A 13,589-nucleotide genomic window follows, 5' to 3' on the forward strand; every position below is an offset into this window, starting at 1 on the left:
CACGTTATCCGAATGGGATTCTATCGTACGTACTTTGGCGGAGAACTTATTTTCTTCTGCCGTTGTTTGTTATCGAATTTAGTATAGTCGCGGCTAAATTTTACTACAATCTCGCGTCCGCGAACATAAGAGAGGCGCGACGAGCTGATAAAGTCTAACTTTTCTCTAACAAAAATCGCAGTACCGCGTTGTCGCAAAGCGTTTTTTTTCCACACGGCTCACAAAACACGATTATGCTAATAATCGGATGTAATAATTTCCCTCGACGACGCGACGTGTGAATTAAACGCGTGCTTTTTGGGAGAAAAAAAAAAAAATTGAATAAGTTTTTGGGCCTCGCAGAATGCGGCTCGTAAAAAAAGTTTACGTAATTTTCTTGACATATGACTCTCGGTATTTGAAGCTTAAGGGAATTGAGTATTGATTTCAAAGGTGTTATTTATTTATTCAAACGCGGTTACTTGGGAAACCGAGCTTTGGAAAGTCACTATGGTGCCGGGATAATCCTGCACTTTGTTATACACACTTTGGTTGATGTCAGGAGGCGGCCATATGCGTGCACGCACGTAGTAAGCCTACGTCATCGTCGCTTTACGACACAAGGCCGTGCAATCGCGAGCGATCATCCGCCGACCGACATCGTAAATTCGATGGGGGTTCTCAACCTTATCGAGCAACTATAACTCCGTCGCGTTAAGTCCCGCTGAATGCACATTGTTAAATGTCGTTTGCCGTTACGTATTTTTTTACGCGCGACGGGTCGCCTCACACCTCACTTAAAATTGCCTTATCGCGCTATTAATTCAGAAACTTTTAATTACGTCTCTAACGCCTTTCCCGTTAACGTTACGTAAAATAAAAATTTATTTGTATTTTACATCGGTTTTTAATTTGAAGATTATAATTGAATACTTTTTAATATTTTAGAAAATATAATATTAGACGTCACGTTTCGTTTTGTTTTTCTTTTTTTCTTTTTTTTTACTTTTTGGCGCATTTGATATTTTATATTCTATGACGTTTCCCATCGTATTTCTTTCCATTCACATGCTGTCGATACGAATGCCATCGCCAATCTAGAGTTTCAATGAAAATTCCTAACACGTAGCAATAATAGCAGTTTGCATTCGACTTCGAAATGAAACATAGAGCGAAGCAGGATGTAACCGAGACGAAACTGCATATTCTATGTTACATTCGCACGTCAGATATCTTCGTCAAAACGTACGCTTAGATACTCATGTATTTTAAACAATTCGGTTTGAAAAAAAAGTATAATAATCTGGAATATCCCTAGTATTCGCGTGGCATCTCGAGGATAGATAAAAAAAAATTATTTCTTATACTCGCAATCGAATTCATATGTGCTGTGCGCTTGCAATAAGCATAATGCACCCACAGAGATTCATGCATTCTTCGAAGGAACGCGCTCTACGGTGGCCACTCCGTGCGGTACGGTCAAGAACGGTGCAAACGACCCTCCAAGGCCAACCACGCAACCCTTCTATGGATTCGAGCAGCGCCTATGTACTTTATTTTATGTCACCCTGAAAGACCGTTTGACTAGTATTCAAGAACTTAGTTTCTCAATAACGCGGAATTATTAAACTTTCACACGAATAATGCAAATATACCCGAATGGAGATTCATTTAGCTATTCTAATTTTTATAACTAATGGTTAAATCGCGCAGATTAATATATTCCTTAATTAATAATTAGCTTGATGCTGACGATAATTTATAAGAAAGTATACTTTCTTGTTATTTAGCGATAATCTAAATGTCTCGTCGTTATTGTATAGAATTATAAAAATAAGGTTCTCGTTAAAAAAAAATGTTTAGTATCCGTCTAACTTATGTCCAGCGCGAGTCATGTGGCGAAATAATTATTATTAGGTAATAACAAGTTAAAAAAGCTCGAATATCTAAACATTTTTCGTCGCGTACGAGTCTACTGCTCGTTGTGACCTATGCCAACGCGCGCTCAACTCAGAGTCCGCCGGGCCAGACGACTGCCGTGGTCGACTGGAAGCACGTGCGTGTGTGTGTGATGTTTACCTCAGCTGGCAGCCATCGCGAGCGCGGCACGGTGCACGTGGCGCGGGCCGCGGACTGCGGACGGCGGACGGCGGGCGGCGGGCGGAGGACTCGACTGGCCCGACGGACTCGACAGTCGAACGCGCGTCAACATAGGTCAATACGCGCGGTAGACTAGTATGCGGCGAGAAACATTCAAATATCTAACTCTTTTAGCTCGTTATAAGACGTTTCAAACGTTACATTTCTGCCGTAATTCTGAACAGTTTAGCTAGACAGCCACGAGATAAACTACGGATAGGCTAGCTAGTCATTAGATAACGATCCAAACATAAAAATAAATAAAATGTTGCGTAAACAGATCAGTTTTCCGGAAACTAATTTTAATCTAGCAAAATATACGGTTAAGACTGAATTACATTGGCGATGGAAAATTGTCATCGACTCGCAACGGCGTTTACTTAATGTCAAAATTAAATCGGCATGCAAAGAATGTACATTTTGCATAAAAAAAAAGAAAGAAAAACGAAGAAATTGTTCGACCACTTTGAAACGCCGGCGCCTCGACGCGCTATGAGAGACGTTTCGACTTTCGCCATTGACTTTTTACACGAGACAGTGGCTCGTATAACGCTTTTATTAAGCAGTTAAAGTTTTATGAATGTGTCAGTCAACGGACAGCTACCGCCGGTCGATTTGCCGTTAGATATCTGAGGGATACCACCGCCACGTGTTTTCGACGACACGGCGAAGAACGTCACATGTTCGTCCATTCTAATCGAGCGCGGTGTATTGCATTTTAAAAATCAAATATATTAATAATAGAATATCTCAATTCTCTCACGAGCGTTAATAATTGCAAAAAGATTGTTAATAAATCCTCATGCCTTCTTCGAGAAATTAAATTAATAGATGCGATAATTATTAATAATTTAAAGCGATATTTTATAACGTAGCAAGCCGAACATAACGAAGATTTTTCAACGGCGCGAAATTAAGTATTATTACTCGTACGAATCTCGAGGAGTGGAAGACGCGTTTATAGCTCCTTGGCGTTTATCGCCAACAATGAGCATACTTATGTGTACATGTACGTAATTTATATTCAATGAATAACTTCTCAATAGGTTAGGCACAGCTACGTAGATGCAATATAGTGTGGTAAGAGCCGTGGAATTTTTCGCTTTCCCAAGTACATTAAAATTCATATCAAACTCGTAAAAGCGTTCGTTATCTCGAAATATGCGCGCGCGAACAAGTTACATTTAATATCGTCGACTAGTAAAATAATAAAGAACAAAAGTTGAAAGAAACAGACGTTTATCGTTATTGTTTAACGGGAAATTGTTCGTTTGTACGTCATAATGATGGAAAAGTCAGCGAAACGTATTTCGCTGACGGATTTTTCTAACGCCACCCTGGTGACATTCGGGAGAACTATTTATCTCTGAGGGTATACCTTAGATTTTCACGAAAACTACGGGGTACAGGAGTAAGGGAGGATTTTGCTAATCGAATCCTGTTTGATCGGCCGGTCCTGCGGAGAAGCTTGAAAGCGCGGCACAGAAGGGTGCGTGTGGTTCAGAACGGTTTCTTTACCCCACGCTAGGTGACACTATTGTAACCCAACAATTTCGCAATTTCTTACTGCATAATAAAAGTATTTCACCCTTTTCCTTCTTTATTAATTTTTATCTCGGCGGAATTGTCGTTGAAAAATTTCTTCCCCCTCGAAAAGATTTCAATAAAAGAACGTCACTCGTTAATTTAATAATTAATATATGTATAACTTAATTAGAATTTACTTTAATTGAATTCTTTATTTGTGTAATGCGCTAATTTTTTTTATTTGCGATTATATATTTGAATAAAATTATTAATATTAATGAAAATGGAAAAGTGTTTCGATATAGCTAATCATAAATGGCCAGAGAGAGACGATTGCCGCAGGATTATTGATTTTCGCACAAAAGCCAGACTTCGGTTCACCTTCGTCTTCGCGTTAGCCTTCCGTACTTTTGCGGGCAAGATAATTATTGAGACTTTTGATTTCTTAAAAAAAAAAAAAAAAAAAAAATCTTAAAGCAATTTTTACGTTGCGTGCACAGTGAATCGTGGCTACGACGTGCCGCAGCACCAAGTTTATCGCCGGTGTTAATTACACAGATGACGTTAAACAGATATAAGAATCAAATTATGTAGGACGCAATTCTAAAATACCTTCGGGCTCGGTTACGACCGAGCGCGCGCGTGCGATTAATAAAATTTGCAGCGCAAGCCTCGCCGGTTTACGAACTCTACGGCCTAATAAATTTCCCATAACGCATCTCTCGCAGCCACCGAAGGCGCGCGTCGTCCCGGCATCTCGGTGTCCATTATCGCATGGCCGAAATGAAAATCGAGAGGGAGCGAAACGCGACGAGAAGCCGCGTTTATTCTGTTAGACGCGAACTCGCGTAAATGGCATCGCGGTATCTCGCGCCGTTTCCTTTGATATTATTGTGCCGGGCGTCGCAATTGTGAGCGAAACTATAAACCCGCGCCTTAATTTTGCCCATCGATTCTTATCGCCGCGAGCAATAAACGACCAGCGCTAGGGGGGAGGGGAGGGAGGGAAAAAGGGGACGAAATTGGAGATGAAATTACATCGTATAGAGAATTTTAATCGTTCGCCATCGTCGCCGTCGTTACTGCCGCACGGCGAACGCCGATGCGCGATAAGGAAACGGAATTTGCTCTCGCGAGTATTCCTCCTTCATTAAAGGCGCTCTCGTAGTGTCCATCGGGTTATTTCGGGTGATAACTGCAGCGCGACTAATGAACAACCGAACGAAGATGTCTCGATAAGATTTCCTAGATCTCCTACGATTTTATCGATACGATCTTTATTTTATTTTATTTTATTATTTTTTTTTTAATTAAAGAATGCTTACGCGTATTTTTGTGGCTACGTTTGACACAAAAGGAAAGTCTCGTAATTATATTACCGAGGGAAAAAAAATTACGTTCCGGTGATTCGAAAGTGGAAAACGGAGTCTGCGAGGAAGACGCAGGAATGGACGTGGTGAGCGGAATTTGCGATATTAAGAAGGGCGTGAACTTCGGCGGCGGGACGGAAAAGGGAAGCGGCAGGGGAGAGCCAGTGACCGCGTTTAGGGGCTACGGGGAGAAGGGCGAGCGGCGGAGGAGAGAATCCGAGATGGCCGGACCAAGAACGTTCCACGAGGCAAGAAATCGGGGGAATGTTGCCCAGTTTAACCGGCAGTCGGCGGTAAAAGTGAAGTGGGGGTGTACCCACGCGCATGCACGCTTCCCGACCGGGCATTTTATGTTTTGATGGCGCAATAAACCGCCGTAAAGCAGCAGTAAAACGCATCGAGTCGCAAGTCCGACCGTTTTGCCCCGCTCCTTTCGCGACGCCTCGACTCGCTCTCTCTCGCCGGCCGGTCCTTGCATCCTATCTCGCTCTCTTGTTCTGCAAGATGTCGTTAAAAGGCCCGGCGCCCCGCGTCCGCGGGACCGTCGCTGTCACACGCCCGTGCTTTGCTCGTTCCGCACGTTCCGGACCTTCCGCACGTCATTACGTCACCGACGTCGCGGCTGTCAGACGATCGGCCGGCTGTCACGTACCCGACTTGTTCGACGCCGCGCGCTTTGGCGATTGCCACTTTATAATTGTTGCCGAGTGCACGGACGCATTGTGACAAGAATGAAGCTCGAAGCCCAAAGCCGAGTTCCCTGAGAGACGCGGGCGATTGATTCTTACGCGATTTGATTAACAAAACAATTGTTATTACTGTACGGTAGTATCTCTGAAGATTGAAAAAAGGAATTAAAACTAATATTCCTCGTTATGTATTTATTCGTCTAATTACGTTAATTATAAATTATGCACTTGTTATATGTAAAGTGTGCATCTTGCATTCAGAAGCCAGATATTGATTCTTATTGATATTAAGGTTTAGTACTTTCTTGTACAGTTAATTGCACGATTATTACGGTCTAATTTGCTTAACAAGATTTTAGTTACTGCTTAAAAAGTGTTGGCTATCTACATAAAGTTTTTTTTATTATTATTATTACCGTAAAAAAAAAAGAAAAAAAAAATTCCGCCGCAAGTATACGCGTCGTCGATAGAGGCTTAATTAAGTAAACCAGTAATTAACGCTTTGAGCAATATCAAGGGTGGAAGGACTTTTAATACTTGTTGCTACGGGAAAAATTTGCGACTGCAATAAGCGCGGCGGCGACTTAATAATTCCCGCGTTTCTGATATTTACAATATCGTCGAGCTTCATCACGTTACGAAGCGAAGTGCGTTAAGTAATTAAAATGATAGTTAAAAAAAAAATATATATATATATTTAAACTTGTACGTCAAGATTTTACTCGACCGATTAAACGCGGTAGGTTTCTGAAGAGCACAATATGTAACTCGATACTTTTCCCAGCTTTACTTATCAATTTATTACGGTTCTCCGTGACATTGTCCGTTTATCTATCCAAAATTATCGGGCACAAGACATCCCACTTTTGCAACCGCTTGTATCTTAATTCCCAGTGACGATGAATAAATGACGCCATCGAATATGTACGCGATGTTTTATGAGCGAGACCTTAGCGTTTATCTTGTTTTATCTTCCTCATTTTTCTTTCATTTCTCTCGTATTCTCTCTTTCTCTCTCTTCTTCTCTCGATTAAACGAAGAGGAAAAAAAGCTCTCATAACTCGCAAACAAACCTTTTACACGCCTGCTTTAAATCATTACGTAAGAGGATTTATATATTTTTTAACTGTCAAAATTACGAATCGCAATTATCAGAGGGGTTAAAAGAAAAAAGGTTGTTATTGAATTTATGATTATTCTATCAGTACACAACCACGAAACCTATACCTCAAGAAAGTTAGATTAAATTTTTCATTATCTGTTATAAATTGCCATATGTAATTATTATAAAATTGTAATTTATTCTTTTATAATTAAAGAGCAGTTTAATCAAGAAATTTGTGAATTTATTTCTAAATAAAATATATTTTATTGCTGAAAAGGCTCAATCGGTAAGACAGACGAGAAAACCTTGACCATGGAATTCACAACTACTACTTTCCTTTAGCTGTAATTAATTTCATGTCAAACTTACGCTTACATATTAAACACCCGTGTCACACTTAAGAGACATGTGCTTTTCGTTTTACTCTCTATTTTTACGTTTATACAAGTAATAAAAGTTTAATAGTTTTCTTTTCTTTTTTTTTTTTTTTTTAATGCGTTTAAAATAAAAGGTTAATTGTGGCGCGATAATTTATTAGCAAAAAGTTGATTAAAAATACAAAACAAATAATGAAATATGATAAATGGCGAATAATAAGTAATAAATGCGTAATATTTTATCGAACAATTATACGTATAAAATAAAATTGAGCAATTTCATGTATTTATGCAGAACTTATTACGACGTAATGACAGTCTATGGCCGTTCAATTTCATGTTAATCTCATTCTGCATAAATTTATTTGCAATACAAAATTCCTTTTCTGTACGTTGAGTTCGCGTACAGATCTAAGTGGTTTCTAGGCGATCCCGATATCACGAGCACCAGCATCGTTTGTTGAGACGAAAGGTATCGGTACATAGCCAAGGGTTCGCGAATTGCTTTTATCATCTCGGAGATGGCGCACTAGGTGCTCTTCCCCAATCGCTAGGGCGTCTCCCCGAATGGGTTCCAGAATCAGCATTCACCGAGCGCGAAGCCGCTCAATTTCTTTTTTCTTTTTTTATATTTTTTTTTTAACCGTTCTTCGTTCAGGCCAAAAAGTGTCTCGAGCTAGCTAAAGGACTCGACGTGTCCAGCGGGTCCGCGGTAGACCGATACGCTTCGTGTTCCAGACGGGGGGGAGGGGGAGACGGACGCACACCTCTTTTTATCCCCCGTACACCTTGCCGCGAACACCCACACGTATACAGATTTTTACTCTTCTCTATCTCTCCCGCAGCTTCGCACGCCTGACGCGGCTGCAATTTATGCTCCGTGGTGTTTGAGACAGGTACACGCGTGTCTTCGTCGCGGAGGACAACCGCGTGTGCCCACATGTTACATTCCCGTGTGGGTGTTGCGTCTGTGCACGACGGGATCTCTCGCGCTCGCCGTTTTACACAGCCGAGCGAAGACGCCGAAGTCCGACGAGCGATCGTTGATATAATTGGACCGGTCCTGACTGTACCGGTCAGTTTTCTGGGATTACATTCTCGAAACCTCTTTGTCTCAACTCATCACCCGCGATTGCATTACCAGCTGAAGAATGTATCAACTATTCTCGACGGGATTACACGTACCGTGAGCTTCGCCCTATCAATTTTTATTCATTGACTTACTTTTGATAAGCTTAACGATTGATCACATAATTTTTATTTTTTATTCGACGCATCTGCACAAACTTTTCGCGGCTCTTTATATCGATCGTTCCTATCCAGGCACAAAGAATATCAGGCATTCATTGTTAAACATGAAAGCTATATTGAACGACCGAATAGACAATATTTTAAACGACGAGGGACGTAATGGCCGAATACATTCACTTCCATATATTATACCCAAAAATATATATTATTCGCATCTCAATTCCCATATTTCACAGCGGGACTGTTCTACTTTTTATTCTACAACATCTTCCATTCACCGGAATTAATATTTTTCTGAATTTGATTTCAGAATACGAGATTCGCAAGGTCAGCTAATCAACGCATGGTGAGTACTTATTAGTGTTGCATCGCTTGTTCATTTTTCATACAAATTTATATGAATATTATTGCAACGAGTAGATATTTTTTTCAGTAATTAAAATATTCAATAATTTTCAGTAATTAAACTATTCAGTAATTAAAATATTCCTCTTTTTTTTTTTTTTTTTTTTTTAAATAAAAGAACTTAATGTATCTCTACGTTTATTTAACGAATCATTATCTACGAATTAAAATGCTGAACGAATCCGACGGATAATAATTAAAGGGGGTCTAGATTCGCGCGGTAAATAAATACGTTCTCTATTAGACAAAAGTGTTTCAAGCGTATGAGGTTTACCCACAAAATGGGGTGTGTAAAATGAGCTGTCCATCGTAAGAAACGCCGGAATCCGGGCTGTAAGTTTCGCCCACCCTCCGTACCGCGCCATCCTGGCGTGCGATATTCCCTGTACACCTTCTATCACGGTATTCGCCACCGACATAAGCCGCTCCCTCTCGCCAAGCGTCGCCCCTCGCCCGCGCCGCCATTCTCACATAGAAATGCCGCCGCGATATCCCAACCGGGACGAGTTCGGTGGTTTTCCAAAAGTCGACGAGTCGACGATTCGACGGTGGCCGAATCGCGCGTTTCTGCAATACTTGGCGAAAGCAACCGCGAAGGAAAGAGAAAGGGGGCCGAGGGAGAAGGGTGGGCAGGGAAGGGAAAAAGGTGCGAATCGCATGTTTTTGAAATTGTGCATACGCTCCGCGGATTGAGAGAGGCAATTATCTAAAGTGCCTCTTCTTACGTTGCATCGGTAACCTACGCAATGACTATTTATAATTCCGTTATTCTTTTACGAGGAAACATAAAGTAAAGAAGTGTGGAAAGCATCTTTTGCGAACTGTGCCACTTTTCTTAAGTTTTTAATGGGAATCCGTGCTCGGTTACGACAACAGGCGAGTTTTTAATGTAAAACAAAAATGTGATACCATTTCTAGAATCCGATTGCTCCGATTGCTCCGTAAAAATTGTAATCATTATACACGTTGAATTAAATAGGGAAAGAATGAACGAAAAAGGAATCTGATCACACAGGAAAACAATTTTAAAAAATATTCCACTTAATGTGAAATGCGTATTGCACGGATGAAAAACCTAATAAGAAAAATTACAAGTAACAGAACTGCATTGAAAACTAACGACACAACGACTGTAGATTTTTATTGAAAAAGAATTTCAGGGTTAATGCGAATGAGTAAGAAACGAGTAACGTGTACGAAGCAGAAATTCGAAAAAGTGCTGCCTTGTCGAAATTCAAAAACCAAAAAAAAGAACAGGAGAAAAAAATAATTTCGAAGAGGAGAGCGGCGAAGAGTGAAAACGAAACAAAAAGACTGCACTCGAACGGAAGATAGAGAGAGGAAAAAAGAAAAAAAAAAAGAGAAAAAGAGAGAGATGAAGGGAAAGAGAGAAAGATAAGCGGAGAGAGTTGAAGGAAGACAGAGAATACCGTGTGAGACGTTGAAACGTTGCGGAGTGTAAGGCAACGTGGAGAGCACGACTGCACTGGCAAGAAGCGAACCTACGGACCGGCGGACGGACGGAGCACGCCGGGTATACGATGGGCGAGGAAGCGAGAGGTGTCCGCGGTTTGAAGTGAGGGAAGAGTGGCGGCGGCATAGCCGTGAGTGCGGATCGGAGCGAGAAAAGAGTAGACGAAGAGAGAGACCCATTCATCTTGGCGCGCCTAGCGCCTCCGCGATTGGTCCTCCTCTGGTGAGGCCATACCGCGATTGGCCGACTCTGTTTACCAGCTGGGTGCCCTGGCGCGCACCCGACTCGCCGGCCAGAGAGGGAAGGGAGGAAACAGAACGGAGAGACAAGCGGCGCCATTATTGTAAGGGGTTACATTTAGCTGGCCGTGGGTTGTAGTACGCGGCGTTCGGGATAGGGGGCTATAGTACCTTCATGCATGGCCCATAAAGGATTCGTCGACTATCCGAGAAGTACGCAAGAAACGGCTTCTAACACCTGACAGGGGCCACGCTCTTCTCTTCTCTCTCCTCGTGCCGTCGCCCGGGCTCGCCGTCGCCCAATTTCCGAGCTGGGACCACGGATTGGGTGGGCCCGGCGTGAAGAAAGGACCCGCCGCTTTATCGCCGATTTTTATTCTCGATACGACGGATGGATTCGTAATCGGCGGGCGCGATTACGCGTCGAGGATTTATATCCGGCGAACGCGAGGATTCCGCGATCCCGCGCGGCACCGAAACTCCGCGGCCGAGAAGGAGGGACATGTCATTTGCCGTCGCGGACGGCCGGTGATTCGTGGTCAGTCGTCCCTGGTGACCGCATCCCGCCGCGTTCGGTATTGTTATTGTGATAATGTGCTGAGTTGCGTAAGTGGCAGTAAAAGTGGACGTTGATTGCCGATAGGGGAGGCGATAGTAGACCCGGAAAGCAATAAAGCGAACGGAAAGAATTTTCAAACGAGCGGCGAGAAAAGTGCGCGCCTTCTCCGTGCGAGAAGCCGTTCTTCAGTTTAATCGAGATATCCCCGAGTGCACTTCGTGGTCCGTGCGAAACGGATTGCGCGCGATGAGGAAGCAGCTGGTGGACGCGTCGCCACGGTGTCGGTGTTGAGGCACTCGTCCCGGTCGTCCGGCCCGGGCGTGTCTTCGGCATCGGGTCCACATCGGCACCGACAGGCGATATGAGTACGAAATTCATAATTGATAGTATGCTACCTGCTAAGTACCAACAATTCCACCCGCAACAATTGTTCTCAAGCGCGGCTCCAGGTACCATTCAGGCGTGCACGACGAGTCCGGCGACCGCGAGCTTAGAATCGAGTTTATCCGCGGCTGCAGTAGCGGCCGCGGCAGTCAATTACGCGCAGCAGCATAATTCGCCGAGCCCGACGGGTTCGAGTCCCCAGCACTCGGGAAGTTCCGCATCGACGTCACCGGCGGCACGCACCACGTCCAGTATGTACCCTTACGTGTCCGCCGCAGCGGCGCATCATCATCATCAGCAGCAGCAGGCGGTCGCTGCCGCCGCGTTCGGCGCCACGTCCAGCATGGTGCCCGGCTTCGGGTCCACCGCGTCCAGCGCTGCCCTGGCCGCGGCCGCGGCCGTCGATGCCGCGGCCGCCGGCGACAAATCCTGCCGTTATACAGCTAGTCTCACCGGCAATGTTACGCCCGCGTCGGCCGATCCTATGGTTAACTATACTCTAGGCCACCATCATCAAAACGGTGCTACGCCCGGTAGCCTCGTTTCTTCCGCGTCGGCATCTTCGGCCGTTTCGGCCGCCTCAGCGTCCATGGCTGCGGCGGCACAATTCTACCATCAAGCGGCTGCCGCGTCGGCCGTCGTCGACCCTTTGACGTCCTGCCAGCAACCTACCACTGGCCAGCCTGGGATCTCGGACATACCTCGATATCCGTGGATGTCCATCACCGGTGAGTCCCTTTTACCCGCCGTCTTGTTCGACTGACCATTTTTACGGTTTCTTTTTTTTTCCCTCTCTTTTTCTCATTCTATATCTTTTTCCCTTTTTCCCGTTACTCACTGTTATTGATAGTATGCGAGCGATGCATCGCGGTTTCGTTGTCATAATCGCTTGTTTGTTATGGGTGTTGGCTTTTAAGAGTAAAAAAATGGCGAAAATTTATGATTTATCAAAAACGTTTTAAACGTGGCTGCTTTAGTTAATCGATTAGCTATTTAATTTAATTTTATATTAATATTAATTGACTTTTTCCTGCCGTAGATTAATCGGAACAAATTTTAAATTATTTAAAACGTGACTACCACATCGCTTTTGTTGTACAATGATTTTACGTATGTCAGAAACATTTTATACTTATTGCATTTCTATAATTGACGTATCTATAATTATTATTTTGTTTTACGCAAGAATTTGAGAAAATCGGCATACACAAATGGATATAACGCGACATAGAAGCGACTTTCTTGACGTACAACATTAACACACGAGAAGATTAAAGAAATTGTCTCATTTCTAACACCTACCATCTTAATAATCACATAATGCCACCGTGGCAACTTTATTATGCAATATGTTTGTAAATGCAACGCCGACGAAGATAATTTGTATTGTGATTTGAAATACAATAGCATCTGAAGGAATACACTACGCATTCGTTCATTTTTGAAATTAATTATTGACAATTATTAATATCCAGTACACGGTTTAAAGAGCATATTAATTATTCCAAAGGTACAAGTGGCACGGGCAAACGTAAGACGGATATAACACGAGTACAGAATTGACTTTATTCACGTGTAACATTAACATACAAGAAAGGTAAAAAAGTATTCTCTCGTTTCTAACACCCACCGTCTTAATAATCGCCGAACGCTATCGCGTCAGCTTTATTATGCGCTGCATTTGCAGACGCAGCAGCGCTGGCGAAAATAATTTGCATTGTAATTCGAAATGTAACAAGCAATCGTCAGGGAACACACGAACGTAATACCGACTTGAAGAAAGGCGCCGCACACGGCCGGGACGGGGATCCTCGTTAAAAGCGTTGTCGTTACCACGCGAGGCTCGAAGTTATTCCGATGTCGCGCATAATACATCGTACGTGTGCCTCCGCGACGCGAGTCTTTGTCTGCCGAGTGGCGTTAGCCTAGGACAAAGCGCCGACGGTATTTATCGCGTATATTTGCGGCGAACAACGCCGCGCCGTTGTCGCTCGTTTCTTGACGCTGAAAACTGCGCATTTTTGCGGTAACGCGAAACGGCACGTCTCCGCCGCCTTGTTTCTTTCTCGACGCGTTTAATATCGTTGTGAC

General features: G+C 43.3%; 1 protein-coding gene across 2 annotated transcripts in view; it reads left to right on the plus strand.

The window, feature by feature from the left end:
- The first annotated feature begins 10,250 nt into the window (after window positions 1–10,250).
- LOC139103332 (homeobox protein abdominal-A homolog) overlaps window positions 10,251–13,589 on the plus strand; it is a 31,341-nt gene continuing 28,002 nt past the window's right edge. For both annotated transcript variants that reach the window (XM_070657889.1, XM_070657890.1), the window contains exon 1: window positions 10,251–12,226. In XM_070657889.1, the coding sequence (XP_070513990.1) occupies window positions 11,476–12,226 (751 nt within the window). In that variant the 5' untranslated portion in view covers window positions 10,251–11,475. The remainder of the gene's footprint in view (window positions 12,227–13,589) is intronic.

Source organism: Cardiocondyla obscurior, linkage group LG06 (genome assembly GCF_019399895.1).
Source record: "Cardiocondyla obscurior isolate alpha-2009 linkage group LG06, Cobs3.1, whole genome shotgun sequence".
In the NCBI taxonomy this organism is placed as follows: Eukaryota; Metazoa; Arthropoda; class Insecta; order Hymenoptera; family Formicidae; genus Cardiocondyla; species Cardiocondyla obscurior.